The sequence below is a fragment of the Varroa destructor genome, unplaced genomic scaffold, assembly GCF_002443255.2.
Source record: "Varroa destructor unplaced genomic scaffold, Vdes_3.0 BEIS01000006.1, whole genome shotgun sequence".
NCBI lineage: Eukaryota > Metazoa > Arthropoda > Arachnida > Mesostigmata > Varroidae > Varroa > Varroa destructor.
The window spans coordinates 8516445-8531111 of record NW_019211459.1 but is presented as its reverse complement, the minus strand read 5'-3'; the positions used below and the strand labels follow the sequence as shown (position 1 = coordinate 8531111).

Genomic DNA, 14667 nt, shown 5'->3' with positions numbered 1-14667 from the left:
TAGGGCATAAATGTAAATAAATCTTATAACTCTTAAATACAAAAGTATTTCGATGAAACCGTTCTTTACCTACCTTCATATTTGAGGCCTTTGAAAGGAGCAGTATTTTTTAAAATCTAATTTTTTATCAATCGGTCTAACTTGAAAGACGCGGTGTTGGCCTGTTTCGAGATTGCCAGGTTCATTATCGTAATAAAAAAAAACGCAAAAAGCAAAATTGTATCTTAGCTTTATTTAACGGTTTCTTTACCACTTTCGCTTACGTTGTTTTTGATGAATATTTTTGATATATATATGCTTACATTTCTGAGATAACAAACAAGAAACATTTTTTATTCATGCAAATTACCTAAAATTCGGTGGTGGGACTCGAAGGAGCGACCCCCAGTTTTTTTCAACTAAAGGCTCTATCGGCCAAGTTGCCACGTTTATATTTACATAATTCTTTCGCAGATGATTCAAAATGAATGGTCATTTTCTACTACTTTTAACCTGTGATCCTAAGTTTACTGCTGATACCTAACCTCGACTGCGCTTAGCACGGCACCTTTTGTTTCTGTTTAATCCGTTCTTTTACTTTAATCTAACCTTTTAATACTAAAAACATCTATTTTCCACAATGTAGCATAGTTTAACATAATAACTAGTGTTTAATAGTAATAACGTTGACGTGACTAGTCGTAGTCGGTAAGATACAAATTAGAAATTTTGATATTTGCTAGAAAAATGGACATCAACAAGTCTTTGTAGTATCTAAATTTTCTGTGGAAAAATTGGAGTTCTTTTCTATTCAGATTGAGGAATACTGATCGAGTACAAACACGCACCCTATATAACACCTTTTGGTTGTTATAGTTGATTGACTACCTCGGAAGAGCTTTTAAGTGAGATTTTTCTTTGCTACTTTTTCGTAACGTTCTATCTGGCTTATTATGATTACCATTGGCTTTGGCACCGCTTTACGTGTGTTCTCGTACCTCTTTCGAAGGCATCTTATTATCACACTTATACCTTGTACCTTGTTTCATACCGCAATTTATGTTCGTGGCCATTTTGAGGCCAAAAAGTGTGTCAGGTTTCAACTTCATACGAAGCATTGAAATTATGTATAAACGTCCCGCTCTATATTGCTTGTTTACAAGCTTGTCTACATTTTTTATAGGGCGCTAAAAGCTGAACAGAAGCTTAAAAAGATCGCTAGCTAATCTTTTTCTGTAAGGCAACGCTAAAAAGTAGTACTAATTTCCTTCTAGCATTATTTCAGTGTTATTAATATTAAGGGAAATATTTTTTCGTTGTTATAAACGGGACCATCCATTGTGAATGTACCAATCTCAATAAATTAAAAAAAAAATATTAATAAAAGTAAAACTAAGCTGTCTGCCTTTTATGTAGTGTGATATTGACATGCGTATTGATCGCACTACGTGTAATATAGCACTTACTTCTGAGACCGCTACCGCGCTTCGTAGGTTCGTTACGTAAGCGCTAGCGTCTCGAATGTAGCTCATTGGTCAGTACCGTAACACTAGGTAGTATTCTACTGAGTCAGTTGAATTAAATTTTTAGAGCCATAGGACCTAATTACGACTGTTGACGAGTTCAAGTCGGATCCCATTTTCTAACGCTTTATTCGGCCTATATTTTTCCTAAATCCTTTTTGACGGTCAATAAGCAGCACGACGACTCACATCGTGGCTAAACACGACGTACTCGTGTGGTTTGAGATATGTGAGCTGACACACAATGGCGAGTATTTGCCTGCACAAGTTATTCATCACGATGAAAGTCCCTGTCTTCGAGGCAGCTTTCAACTCCATCAGGGCATTCAGCGGAGAATTCGGATTACTCTCGTACATGAGAAGACAGATAACCTGCCCTGGAAGGATATAAAAGTAAGCTGAAGAATGGTTTCCTTACTTAGGTCGAAACCACTAGAACCCATATCTATTAGTATAGCTCTGTGACGAGACTTTTCTAAAACAACTTAGCTCAATATGTATAATATATTGTGGATAGATCACGAGATCTAATGTACAGTCAGTCGACTCGGGCGACTACATCTACTAGAAATAAGTTTTAAAAGTTTCATAAAGAAACCTGAAGCGAAAATTTGAGCTTTCTCATGTTACTGTTCTATAAAGCACTTTTTTAAAGAGCTTGTCATTTAATAGAATGCCCCTAATTTGATTTCTAGTAACAGCGCCTCCTACAAACAGGAATGTAGCCGGGATAGAGTAGAGAAAGCGCCGGTAGCCTGGAACTAGAGGGCCTCCGATTCTAACCTGGTTGGACATATACAAATTAGGGCGGTCTTCTACTCGCTAATTTGTAAATGAAATAAATTATCATACTTTATTGGATTTTGTGTTACAGGAGGTTGTCGTAGGTCGCCTTCGTTCAACGCCAGAGTGTGATAACTTCGACGATGACAACGATGAATGTGTACTCAGTTTAGGTCTATTCCCGCCACGTCAGCTCGAGATGCCGGCAGGCGATGAGCGATGCTTCCTGCACTTTGAGGCGGCTTGGGACTCATCATTGCACAATTCTCCGCTACTGAATCGGGTGACGACGTCAGGCGAACACGTTTACCTCACTCTGTCCGCCTATCTGGAATTAGACAACTGCGCTCAGCCGGCAATCATCACGAAGGATCTGTGCCTCGTGATTGGTGGTCGCGATGCGCGTTTCCACTCACGGTTGTCGCCAAACGCACGAGCCCTGAAAACGCTGTTCGGTGGTAGCGGTGCTAGCGGTGGCCGGAGCGGCTCGGACGCCGACCACGTGACGGGCCTCTACGAGGTTGTGTTAAAGCGAGCCTCGGACGCCGGAAGCCCGGGCGTGCAGAGGCGCCAGCGCCGCGTGCTCGACACTTCGTCAACTTACGTACGCGGCGAGGAGAACCTCGCGGGATGGCGCCCGCGTGGCGACTCACTCATTTTCGACCATCAGTGGGAGCTAGAGAAGCTGACCCGGCTTGAGGAAGTCGAGAAGGTTCGACATTATTTGCTGTTGAGAGAGAAGCTAGGCTTGGAGGCTGGTATAAAGACAACTCGTGCGCCTGTGGAACAGTTGATGTCGCCAACAGGCCTGCCACCACTAACTGATTACAGTTTTTACGATCCGTGCGAGATGACCGATCGTGAGGAAACTCTTTGTCGACGCATCGTCGGCCTAATCAATAGTCATATACCGAGTAGGCCTCCTCCGGTGCCGACCGGAGCCCAGTCGGCAGATGGAGCAGCCACGCCCACGGCTGAAGAGGGGGGCATCTCGCCTTCAGCCTCAAGCCACTCGCTGTGCGGCCTGCTGTCGCCCACATCGGAGGCTAACGCCCCCACCGGTCCGCCGCCCGGCGGCCTTCGGCCTGTGCCCACCAGTGATGGTGGCATAGGTGGCAGTTGCCTATTAACCGGCCTAGGCGGACTGGCCGGATTGGGCCAGCAAGCGTTGCGGCCGTTCGTGGCCGAGGTGGAAGAAATTCGGGTAAGTCCAGTCGTCAGCCGAAAGGGCACACTTAGCCTATTAGAGGACAAAGCCCAGTCGTGGGTTAAACGCTACGTCACTATTCGACGACCATACATGTTTGTCTACAAGGACCAGAATGACCCCATAGGTGAGCATGCAGATGAGTAGCTGGAGTTTGATTGGAATGTATTGGCCGATAATATTCTAAATAAAATAAATTATGCTGTGCTATATCGTCTGAGGTTTCAATCTATAAATAATCGGTATTACGCTAATAATCGATCGTCGAAATTATTCACGTTATCGTATGTTGCCTATTTACACCTGTCCACCAAAATGGAACCAACTGCATCTGCTTTCTTTTTCTTCGTTTTTATCACACAGAACGTGAGATCATTAATCTCTCAACGTCGGAGGTGAGCTATAACGAAGAACAACAGGCGATGCTCCAAGTGCCTCCACATTCGACCTTCTCGGTCGTCACCGCAACAGGCGGCTATTTGCTGCAAACAGAGGGCGGTGACGAAAAGGAGATCCATGATTGGTTGTACGCCATTAACCCGCTGCTCGCTGGCCAGATAAGGTGAGTGAAGTAGCTTGTTACACGTTCTGAATGCTGCACACTGCGACAAGAGCAAAAATTGGGGATGGGAGCTGACCCTGTTAAACTTCCGTGAGCATTTCTCGTGACATCAAACTATTCCAGTCAACTACTTCCTAGTGACCAGTTATTTAATGACACCTAGCACAATCCCGAACAACGCGTTACCACAAGCTAGCGAACAGTGCACTAAGTGTCGTATCATTTTCTAAGTTGTGCATACATTGTGTAAAATCGTTTTATATCCTCTTTTTGTCTAAATAATTCTTTGCATTGATGTAGCTTGATGCGCTGTTTGAACCTGTCTATGAGCAACACATTTTCTATCTGAGAAACCTGCTAGGTTATAAATATAATCTGGTTTGCAATTAATTAGAGGCTTGTTTTTGAGAAATTTTCAAGTCTGTCTATTTTCGACTGTTTTTGTGTCCTTGCATCTGTGTCACTTCTAATTGGCGGAATTGTAATTATCCATACGTTATCTATGACTAGCATCCAGTGTTTCTGAGGGCATACGCAGTGTGGCCAATCTTTTTCTTGCTCCCATTCTCACGCCTTTATCTACCGCTCCTACAGTAGGCACAACCTGCCGCAGGATGGTCCTGATCCCCATGACCTTGACGCCTCGCCGGCCGTTAGCTGTAGGCCCCACCACCCCGTCATGTCTCGCTGGCGCACGACAACCCCGACTTCTTTTTATGTTGGGTTGGTTTTTGTTTTGTTCGGTTTGCACGTAAAGTATGTAGTGTGCACATATATCGCTCTCTTATCCATGCCAGGCACATTAAATGGCGTAAGGCAAAAAAGACTTAAAAAATTCGATACCTATTTACATGAAGGCGTCAAACACCTGCTTAAAAGATCGCATCAAAGTTCAGATCGATTCGAAAAAAATAAATGTATTTAATTGTACGTTATTTTGCCTCACGCTGTATGTATTTATTTTTTAATTAGGTATATTGATTTGTATCTGATACATGTTGTTCTGTTTGCTCTGAATTTAGCTAAATAGAAAATCGTTCACCTTCAAAATGTCCGACACTGTGCTAACGCAGTCATTTCGAACGTACAAAGCTGAACCGTGGCCGTGTAGGGGAGTTCCTTTAAGATTTAGATATACAACAAGAGAATAAGATTTTTGCGTTGTCACTGACTTCCAAATGAAATCAACGACGACAAGCACTTAGGATTGTACAGTGTCTTAATGTAGTGAACTTATTTTCTGCGGAAAACTTTTAGTGCTCTAATTATCTTGATTTCGTAAGTATAACACTAATTACTAGCAGTACGATTGCTTACTGTAGTTGCTTACAGTTGAATACGTCCTATTACTTGAGTTGATCGCTGAAATGCTCCGCATCAGTACCTTTAGCGTTCGTCTGCTCGTCTAACCTATTGCTAGGAGAACATATAGCCAGCACTATATTGCACATTTTTGTGTTGTCTCTGTGAAAGGACCTAGGTTTGTATTTCCTATCGTTGCATGCCTGCTAATCGAAGTCTGATTATTATTCCTTTTTTTTTTTTATATGTTACAGTTTGATCATAGAACTGTAATTTCGCGGTACGTCCTAAAGTATTACCTACTCAAAAAAGCAGACATAGAATACTGTGACATGTAACCTCTAGGGTGCTACTGACCCGATCGACGTTTTTTTCTGATTCTTTTGTCATTCTTTGATTCTGTTAGGCGCTGCTCAATATTGTTGTTGTTGTTGTTGTTGTTGTCGTCGTAAATACAATCATGTCATGATAACTGGCACGTAAAACTAGAAAGAAATTTCTAACGTTGACAGCATTTAAGCGTGAAAGGCGGCTGCTGCTTGAATACTCTGAGTCTGAGCTTGAAACTAACTAACTCGATGTTCTGTTTTTTTCTCTTGTGCTTGTGCCCATGGCGATGTATGTTTCCAGGTCAAAACGATCCCGCTCGTGAGCAGGCAACTGTGATAGTACCTCTTTGCTAAGAATTGGCATCAACGGTTTGCTATCGGCGTGCCAATGCACCGTATGGACTACTGCTCGCGGGCCACAGCAAAAAACAGTCGTCGTTGCACTCGCACCTAACGAAAAGATCTCCGTTTTACCTAGCGGAGACCACTGCACGGGTTCCAAAAGATACCAACAACATGAACGTCGTCGCTCAGAGCCGCTGTCAGCGATTTCACAGGAGATTTTTTTGGGCGCATCTGCTGGTGATCTTTCTAGGCGAACGGAAAACTACCAGTGCGCAATAATGGTGGCAGTATTACTAACGTATATCATTATAATAGTCATCAAGCGACATATAGCTAGAAGGGAAGTCGTGGCCGTCCTAATTTTTTATAGCTAAGGCCGAAAATAGAGCAAGCTTTGGCAGGAATGTTTCGAGCATGCGTACAAAAAACAACTAAGGAGTCGACTACGGAAAAGAAGCAACGGAGGAAGAAGCAAAGAGAAATGCTGTGCTTTTCGATGGATTCTTGCAGTACATACATCACTGGCTATAGACGAGTTCGGTAAGTTCGTCTTGAGACAATTATCCACAATAATTACTAAGATTCAATTATTCAGTGATGAATAAGCTGCAGGACCCTGCCGCCCTTAACCTTCACTCGATTGCGATAATCTTCTCGACTCAGTTCACTATCGACAATCTTCGAGCGCGTACGAGCAAATGTGAAAACACAACATATACAATTGCAGTAACCTATCTGTTGTTGCCACTAGATATGGGCCGGCTGTGACAGAAATCGTATTTGACCCACGCAGTCTCACATGAACAGAGAAATAAAATGGCAAAATGCACAATGTTTTTCTTCCTTCATACAAACAAATTGCGAATCATCAGGTCAGCTACTGCTGCTGTTGTCGTCATCGTCATTATAAGGCGAATGCCGAAGCAGCAATGGGATAATTCCATTATGAAATGTTTTGTGTGTTTCACTGCTCGATGGGGCGCAGCGTACGCTTCGTTTACGTGCAAAAACACAGCTGCTAATGCCTCCCAGTAGTGATAAAGCTCTATGCGGAGAGAAGGCGTCGAAAAGGGATTCGTCAAAAATCTCGCGTGCGCTTCCACTAGTCGGACGGAAGGCGCGTTGGTACAGTGACGACAATGCACGCTAGAGACATGTAGGCAAAAACCGTAAAGCTGGTGTAGCCTAAACGACATATTGCAAAATCAACGAGAAGCAAAACGGCTAGCTGGTCGTGTGGCCGAACGACGCAGGACGCTGGTCAGGAAGAACAGGAACCAACAAGAAAGAGTCGCGACCAACAAGAAAGCTACTTGACACACAGGCTTAGTTTTTTCTGTAAATGTTAAAATATCGTGAGAGATCGTGAGTGGATACTGCACGTAGATGTGCAACTATTGTGTGTAACGAAACGGGAAAAGAGACCTCTAACTGGTAAAGACGGCTTGGGCACTGGTTGTTCACATACAAAAATCACAACACACGGTGACGTTGATGTTGATTTAGTAAAACGATAAATTCTATAATGAGTATTTTTTTTCGGATAACAAAATACCGTAATGCTGTTGACCGAGACACACTTACCGATACTCACAGATACAGATATTTTTTGTGAGCGGAAGCTAATTATGAATTTTAGCTAGCTATTCTGTGTTATTAGAAACAGATCTAGAATCAGTGATAGCAAACACTAGCTACAAACCAATACGTGTCTGTTTTGAACCTCGAGTTGCCTTACTGAAGAGGACGGCGTCAAAATAAGACAAACAATTCAAGCAGTAACAAAGGTGTAAAATGCTGCCGTAAGGTACGTCAGCACAAGTAAGAGGGACGATTGCTCCTTGAATTTGGCGGGCTGGCTGATTTAGTTAGCTATCAGCCATATTTGCCAAAATCATCTAAAACGAATGCGTTGTAACATCGCTCGAGTAATTTTGAGGACAGAAAACGGAAAGAGGTATATCTTGTAGACTTAGGAGAATTTGTCCGCAGCGTATGAGAAACAAGGACCGATTTCATCAATACGACTATAGTAACAGTGCACATTTGACGAGGTAGTGATCGCGTCGTGCATCGGTGGAAGGGAAGTTCGCTGTGGATTTCTTTCGTTCGGTCCTTCGTCTGGGTATAGAATAAGGGCACGTATGCGGCGAAGCAGCAAACACATCAGGACAATACAAGCAACCAGGACATTTCAGAAACGTCCCACCAAACGTTTTGCCATGGTGTAACTATATGCAATTATATACGTGTATTATACATGGGAGATAGACGAGGACCGATGTGTGTATGGTAAATAAAAACACCCAAGCGACCGTAGGATACACAACGACGACAGTAACTGTATCGCAGAGAAGTAATGAAATTCTTATTAGAAACAAATTCATGACATATTCACATAGCAAGTACGAGTAGTTTAGTTTCCATGAAATGGCAAAAGCGTCAGCATAGGGGCCCTGACACTCTAATGAATATTGACGATTATAGTCCTCTTTTTTCTGAAATTTTGCAGACGGTACTTGTCCATTTTCTACTACTAAAACTAAGCAGAAATCTCAGGAAATATAAGAATAGCGACGTCTTCAATTTGTTTGTTAGAACAATGTTTCATTCTCGTATATTGACCTTGAAGCTTAATTAATCAATTATCGTATCAATTATCTATAATTAAAACAAAATAGACTGTACAGCACTGCACAGACCACTAGCTCAACGACAATAATATCAAGTCAGCTACAAAATGAAATAATTAATGACGCATGTATGAAGGGGATGAAATAAGCTATGGACTAATATATATAAATAAATAATTATAATAATTTATTATTATAATGATCTTTTGGACCGTCGTCATAATATGAATATATTATATACTGGTTATGCTGAATAAACCTAGCTTGATTACTATCAAATGTGGTAAGTGCAAAACCCAGTCGACATGGTAAACGAGATCAGATGCAGTACCGATGTCGCAGATGTAGAAACGAAAAATAATAGTTGCAAAACTTGTAATCGGCTTGTTTGTTTCATAACATTTGGCATTTACTTTCAACGGTGTACTAAAGTCAATTTTCAGCAAACGGTGCCCTAATCCTGGTCAAATAGGACCGGTCGCCGGCTCTATGAAGGTATAAATGCAATGTTGGAGATAGAACTAGATGGCAATCGGGGCACTGCGACGCAGCCGATCATGAGTGATCCTATACCTTTGAAAGGAAACATTCTAATCAGCCAAAATAAGCCCTGCGTCCGTTTAACAAAGTACCAGCTCGATATATATATATATATATATATATATATACGTTAAAATAGCTAAAGGGAAGAATATGCAACGTATTCACCAAAGGAATGGACACGGTAAACCTCGACGCAGTCTCTCAAAGCTATTAACACAGGATAGAATTTTTGGAAAGTGTGAAGTAGATGGTGCACTTCATGGAGGACGTTAGTGATCATTTTATTGGTCACACGCAGGGAAGATCTACTTGCAAGGCTTACTGCAATTAGTTACTGTTGCTATCATACGTTGACTAACAATGAAATCGATTGTTTCTGGCTAAAATAATTAGCAAGCAGACAGACAGACAGACAGAAATAGGTTAGGCTTAGACTACGTATCCTGATTCCTAGGTCACCGAAGGAAAGGCCAGCTCCTTACCATCTAGTAGCTTCTGGTTGTCTACAGTGTATCAGTTATCGATGACATTTAAATCTGTGTTGGTTTCGAAGGCCGTACGCCGAATTTGTTTAAGCCAACGTTAGAAATGGGCTCTGCGGACACTAATAGCCAAAAAATTCATCTCTGTCAATTGAAACTATCGACAATAGTTGCGTATGGAAACAACATCTACAAGTGAGGCCACTTTGGGTTTTAGGGCTGCTTTGGTTGCATATAGCTACTCCACCAATGCTTCAAAGACTAAGAACTAATTTCAAACGAGGACTTAGACCGGCCAATAAATTTAGTCCAGCTCAAACAGAAGATTAATCAAATAATGTGTGTCTGGTGTCTTGAGAGAACAAGAAGCAATCTTCTCTCACTTTATGTAGTATTATCTGTTGTTAGTGATTACTACCCTAAATATTATCAGTATTTTATTGATACCAGTTTAAGGCAAGATCCAGCCACGCCGACTACATTAGAACTACTACGACGAGGCCCTATATTTCTGTGTGTATTTGAGGTGCGATATGTACATTAAGAACGACTTTATGCATCACTTCCAACATGACTAGCTTTAAAAAAAGAGAATGATGATTTGTCTTCTTTTGTTGACGCTCGATTCAAGCTTTATGTGATGTAAAAGGCCAAACGAGAATATCTAGTTTTAGTCACGACGGATGGAAGTATACAAACAATGGAGTGAGTAAATATAGCGGTGAAAATAGTTCCAGTAAAACAAGAGTCGGATTGGCGCTTACAGACCAAGTTGTCACCCAAACAACTGTATCTGCAGTTCGACACACACACACACACACACATAAAAACTCAGAGATATATAGAAGCATACTATGGTACACGTTATTGAATTTTGCACGAACGAATGGCGCGCGCGAAATCGACTGACCAATAGTTCGCTAACAATGGGAGTAAGTGACAACAGGATTATACTCAATCATCTATTTATTACAGTATAATATTCAATGAACATTGTAACAAACAAATAGAGTGAGGTTCGCGTTACTCGCACGCGTATGACGGGATTTAGGACATCCAAGGAGAAATATGAGACAAATCCGTCGTCCAAAGAACAGTAACAAAAAAGCCAATTTGTACAGAACACCCTGTAACTAATCATAATATAAACGTAGCTTGACAACGAATAAATATCAACCAACATGACCAGATGATTTAATAAATTGAATGACGAGGAGGACCGATGGGGAGAATACAATGAAGGAATGCATATATATATATATATATATATACACATATATATATATATATGGGGAAGACGTACATTAAATAATGCATTATACACGACGGAATACGCAAAAAAGTTGCAGAAATCGACCGGTCGAAGGAGTGTGCTAAAGCAACTATCTAGCAAATAAAGCACGATTTATTACCATACGTCGTATCCGATGATACTGTGACACACACTGATGAAAGGGGTAATGTGAAAGATAAAATTCAGTATCGACGGGATTTATTGTATAGAGCGCCTTCTCGAAGAGGGTCAGCCGCGTAGCAGAAATGAGTGTGTGAGAGAGATAGAGATAGAGAGAGAGAGAGAGAGAGAGAGAGAGAGAGAGAGAGATTGAAGAATTACAATAGTTCTACAATAAAAGTGGAGTGAAGCCGAATGAAACATATGCCCTATCAGAGCAAATGGACAATTGTGTTTGACATAACGAATAATTAAACCTACGAATAGAATAGTACTAATGAGACCATCGGGCTGGAGAAACAAAAACGAATAAAATATGAGTATTAAATCACGTGTCAGTATGCTTGTTATTTTCTTTTGACATTACGAGGTAGGTCGATCATAGTATGGGGTTAGTTTTGTCCACATTGCATTGTAAACTTCAGCAGCCTTAGAATCGTATAATAATCATGCCCTTTTCAGAGGCCACCTCACATAGAGAGCATTCTATCATTCCAGTGGAAGAGATTATTTAAATATATGATAGCATGTATTCAGATATACGATAACAAGATATGGATATAAGTCTCGTGTTTACCTTTTTGCGTATGTAAGGACAAACGCGATTCCTAAATTGCAGCTATTGGTTGAAAAGATAAGGCTTTGATTACAAACTGTTCCTTATTCGAAGCCCCTTATCTTTATTAGAAACATGCGGCTCTAGTAGAACAAACTACAGAGGTTATCAGGTATTTAAATGGATGTCGACTTATAATTTAGCATTTTAACTTTTCAGGATCACGGAGATTCCTCTTTCATAGATTTGACGATATGTGAGGTAGATCAGGTGGTCCTGCTTTGTAACTGGAAAGTGCTTGAAAACCAAGAAACACTAATCAAGCATATATAATTCCTCGTACATCTTGAAAAACAAGCAGGAGTCTTAGTTTCATAATTTCTCTAGTGTACTTTCAAACGGAAGAGACGATGGCGGCCATAAAACGCAGCGTGCAGGAATATAGATACCCGCAAAGTAAAAAAGATCTACACTGACTTCTAGTAGAAGCCTTTGGAGTAAGCAACTCCTACGAATTAGGATTCGTAGACAAGTATAATAAAACATAGTCTAGTCTAAGTACTGATAGCATGAAGAAATGAGTCAAGGAACATACAGCCTATCTAGGAGGAAACTTACGACGGTTGTGACCTAAACAAGCTAACAGAGGCTATTAGAGGGTATAGGTAAAGAACAGTGATACTTGAGATACACACCAAAGGTAACATGAAGAACTGCAGGAAAGACTTTCTGCATAAGAAGGCCCAACGGTTCGCCGTTAAAAGCTCGTAAGTGGAAAAGCGGACAGCACAAAAAAAATGTATTTCGGCAGAAGACAAAAATGAAAGTAAGATGCTTATTCTTACCCCCACCAGCCTTTTGATCGAGCTAATTTTACGGATCTGGGCCCTAACGGAGAAATCTCACCTGTAATAAGGGATGAGGTGCTGAGGGCGAAAGAACAAATCGCCAAATCAGGCAAAGCACTAAAAGCGAACGGGCTTACTGCCATAGTCACAAAAATCCTTTTTAAGGTTTTCCCGGACAATGGTGGTTGCCGCTGTGGTTGCCACACAGGTAGGTCAGGCCTTTTGCGAGTACACAGCGAGTGACATTGTGCTTATTTCTAAAAACAAGGTTTCCTACACGCCTGTATGCCTTTTACGAACGCTTTTGAAAAGCGCTGAGGTCACGATAGAGCATAGGTTAAAAAGGTCTTTGCTGAAGAAGAGGGTCTTCTTCATTTGAGAAATATCGATCGGTGCTGACAACAATCGATATGTTAAGAACGCGATAGAAAGCTCGATTGAATCAGCTAACTGCTTTTCAGTATTCTTCTAAAATACAAACGTTTTCAATAGGCTACCATTGTAAGGAGTGTTCACATGTTAAAGCAAAGAAAAATTTTCTTAGCATCTAGTTTCTTTGTTCTTACCTTGGGATTACCTTGGATCGGAACAAATCGATAGTCAATAGAAAAATAAAAGGGTATATCATGAGCTCATTTCTGTGGACCGTAACATGTTATGGGATCTTAAGGCTAGGAAATCCTTCCAGGAGCAAAAATGCTTATTTATGGAGATGACCGTGCTAAGAGAGGTCAGGCCCAGACGGCAGAAGAGCTTCAAACAAGAGTAAATCGCACACTGAGAGGGATGTCGACACAAATGAAAGAAAATTGGCTATTTTTAGCCTGCAGCGCCAAAGGTTGTACTGTTTACTGGTAGAGAAGAATCAAAACCTTTTACACTCATATTGGATGCGCAAAGAATAGATCTAATAAAGATAATAAGATGCCTAAGCATATATCTGGATTACGCAGTGGAGAGAGTGCACTGTATCAGGCAGACCGTTGCAAAGGCGATTAGAGCCTCCATGCGAATCTCCACAATATTGCGAAGCGTTCATGGCCTTAGGAAAAGCGCCGGGAAACTGCTCTACGGCAGCAGAAGAATAGGTAGTGTTCTTCGGAGGTCCTATTTAGGGAATGCCCGAATCGATGGAGTCACAGTCAAGAAGCTACTTGGAAACGCCAGTCAAATGCTTGCGCTTAGAATTATCCAAGCCTATAGCAGAAACACGACCTTGAACCTAATGGACACCATTCCTTGCCATCAAAAAGTTTAAAAAACGAGTAAACTCTGGGAAGATCGACAGAATGCAAAATGTTGAGCACATGGAAAGAAGAATGACAGGCAATATTTTTATTTGCTCCAGGAACGGTAGTAAGAAATATCGTTCTTTACATCAAGACTCATAGAACATATGTGCCGTTTGCACTAGGGGCGTGAAAGATACAGCACACGACACGTTGGTGCCCTGTACAAAATGAGACTGTACCAAAAAAACGGTATGAGAGGGTTCATGTCTTTTATCATCGTGAGAGTGTTTTAAGGCAAGGGACACTGTGGCAAGGGAAATCTTGAAGCAAAAAACAACTATTCATGAGGTTACTGCTGAGCAAACAAGGCTTTGCGGTCAGGTTTAGAGTCGTTCCCGCGTACAAGGATCTAGCTTGTGTGGGGCGCAGGAAACCTGAACGACCCCAACCTATCAATCTATATCTAGGCTATAGTACTGTGATAAATGTAGATCGGGCTGAATCGGAGTGGACCGGGAAAGAGGAATTGAAAATTAGAAAGTCGTGATTTCGCCGGAAACAAATCCAACCGGCGGAACTGAGCCACAAACTCGGAAGGACATAATGCTCTGGTGGTGTTAGCCGTACGTAAACTATATTGTTCAAATCCTCTTGGATGGAAGCCTCAATCCATACCAATATAAATCTTCACTAGTAGTATAAGGGATAGGTACCTGGGGGTTAACAGTGAAACCCATATTGCATTATCATTATGTTAATATATTGATAAAGAACTCCAGCATTTTTTCTAGCGCTAAATATGCTTTTGTGCGCCTTCTTTATTACGTATTTTTGTTTTTAACTACCCTATCTCATAATGGGTAATAACATCGTTATAATTATATTATATA

The 14667-nt window shown here is 41.2% G+C and overlaps 1 protein-coding gene across 11 annotated transcripts in view; it reads left to right on the top strand.

The window, feature by feature from the left end:
• Positions 1-11479, top strand: part of unc-104 (kinesin family member unc-104) — a 28659-nt gene extending 17180 nt beyond the window's left edge. For 8 of the 11 annotated variants that reach the window (XR_015316256.1, XR_015316252.1, XR_015316251.1 and 5 more), the window contains 6 exons: positions 1676-1895; positions 2377-3619; positions 3856-4054; positions 4649-4777; positions 5377-5534; positions 5987-11479. Coding sequence is in view for 2 of the 11 variants with exons in the window: in XM_086973829.1 (XP_086829955.1) it covers positions 1676-1895; positions 2377-3619; positions 3856-4054; positions 4649-4777; positions 5987-6008 (1813 nt within the window). In the remaining 9 variants the exon portion in view is untranslated. The remainder of the gene's footprint in view (positions 1-1675; positions 1896-2376; positions 3620-3855; positions 4055-4648; positions 4778-5376; positions 5535-5986) is intronic. The other 3 variants (XR_015316257.1, XM_086973829.1, XM_022809982.2) reach the window with 3 other exon arrangements.
• Positions 11480-14667: the final 3188 nt, after the last annotated feature.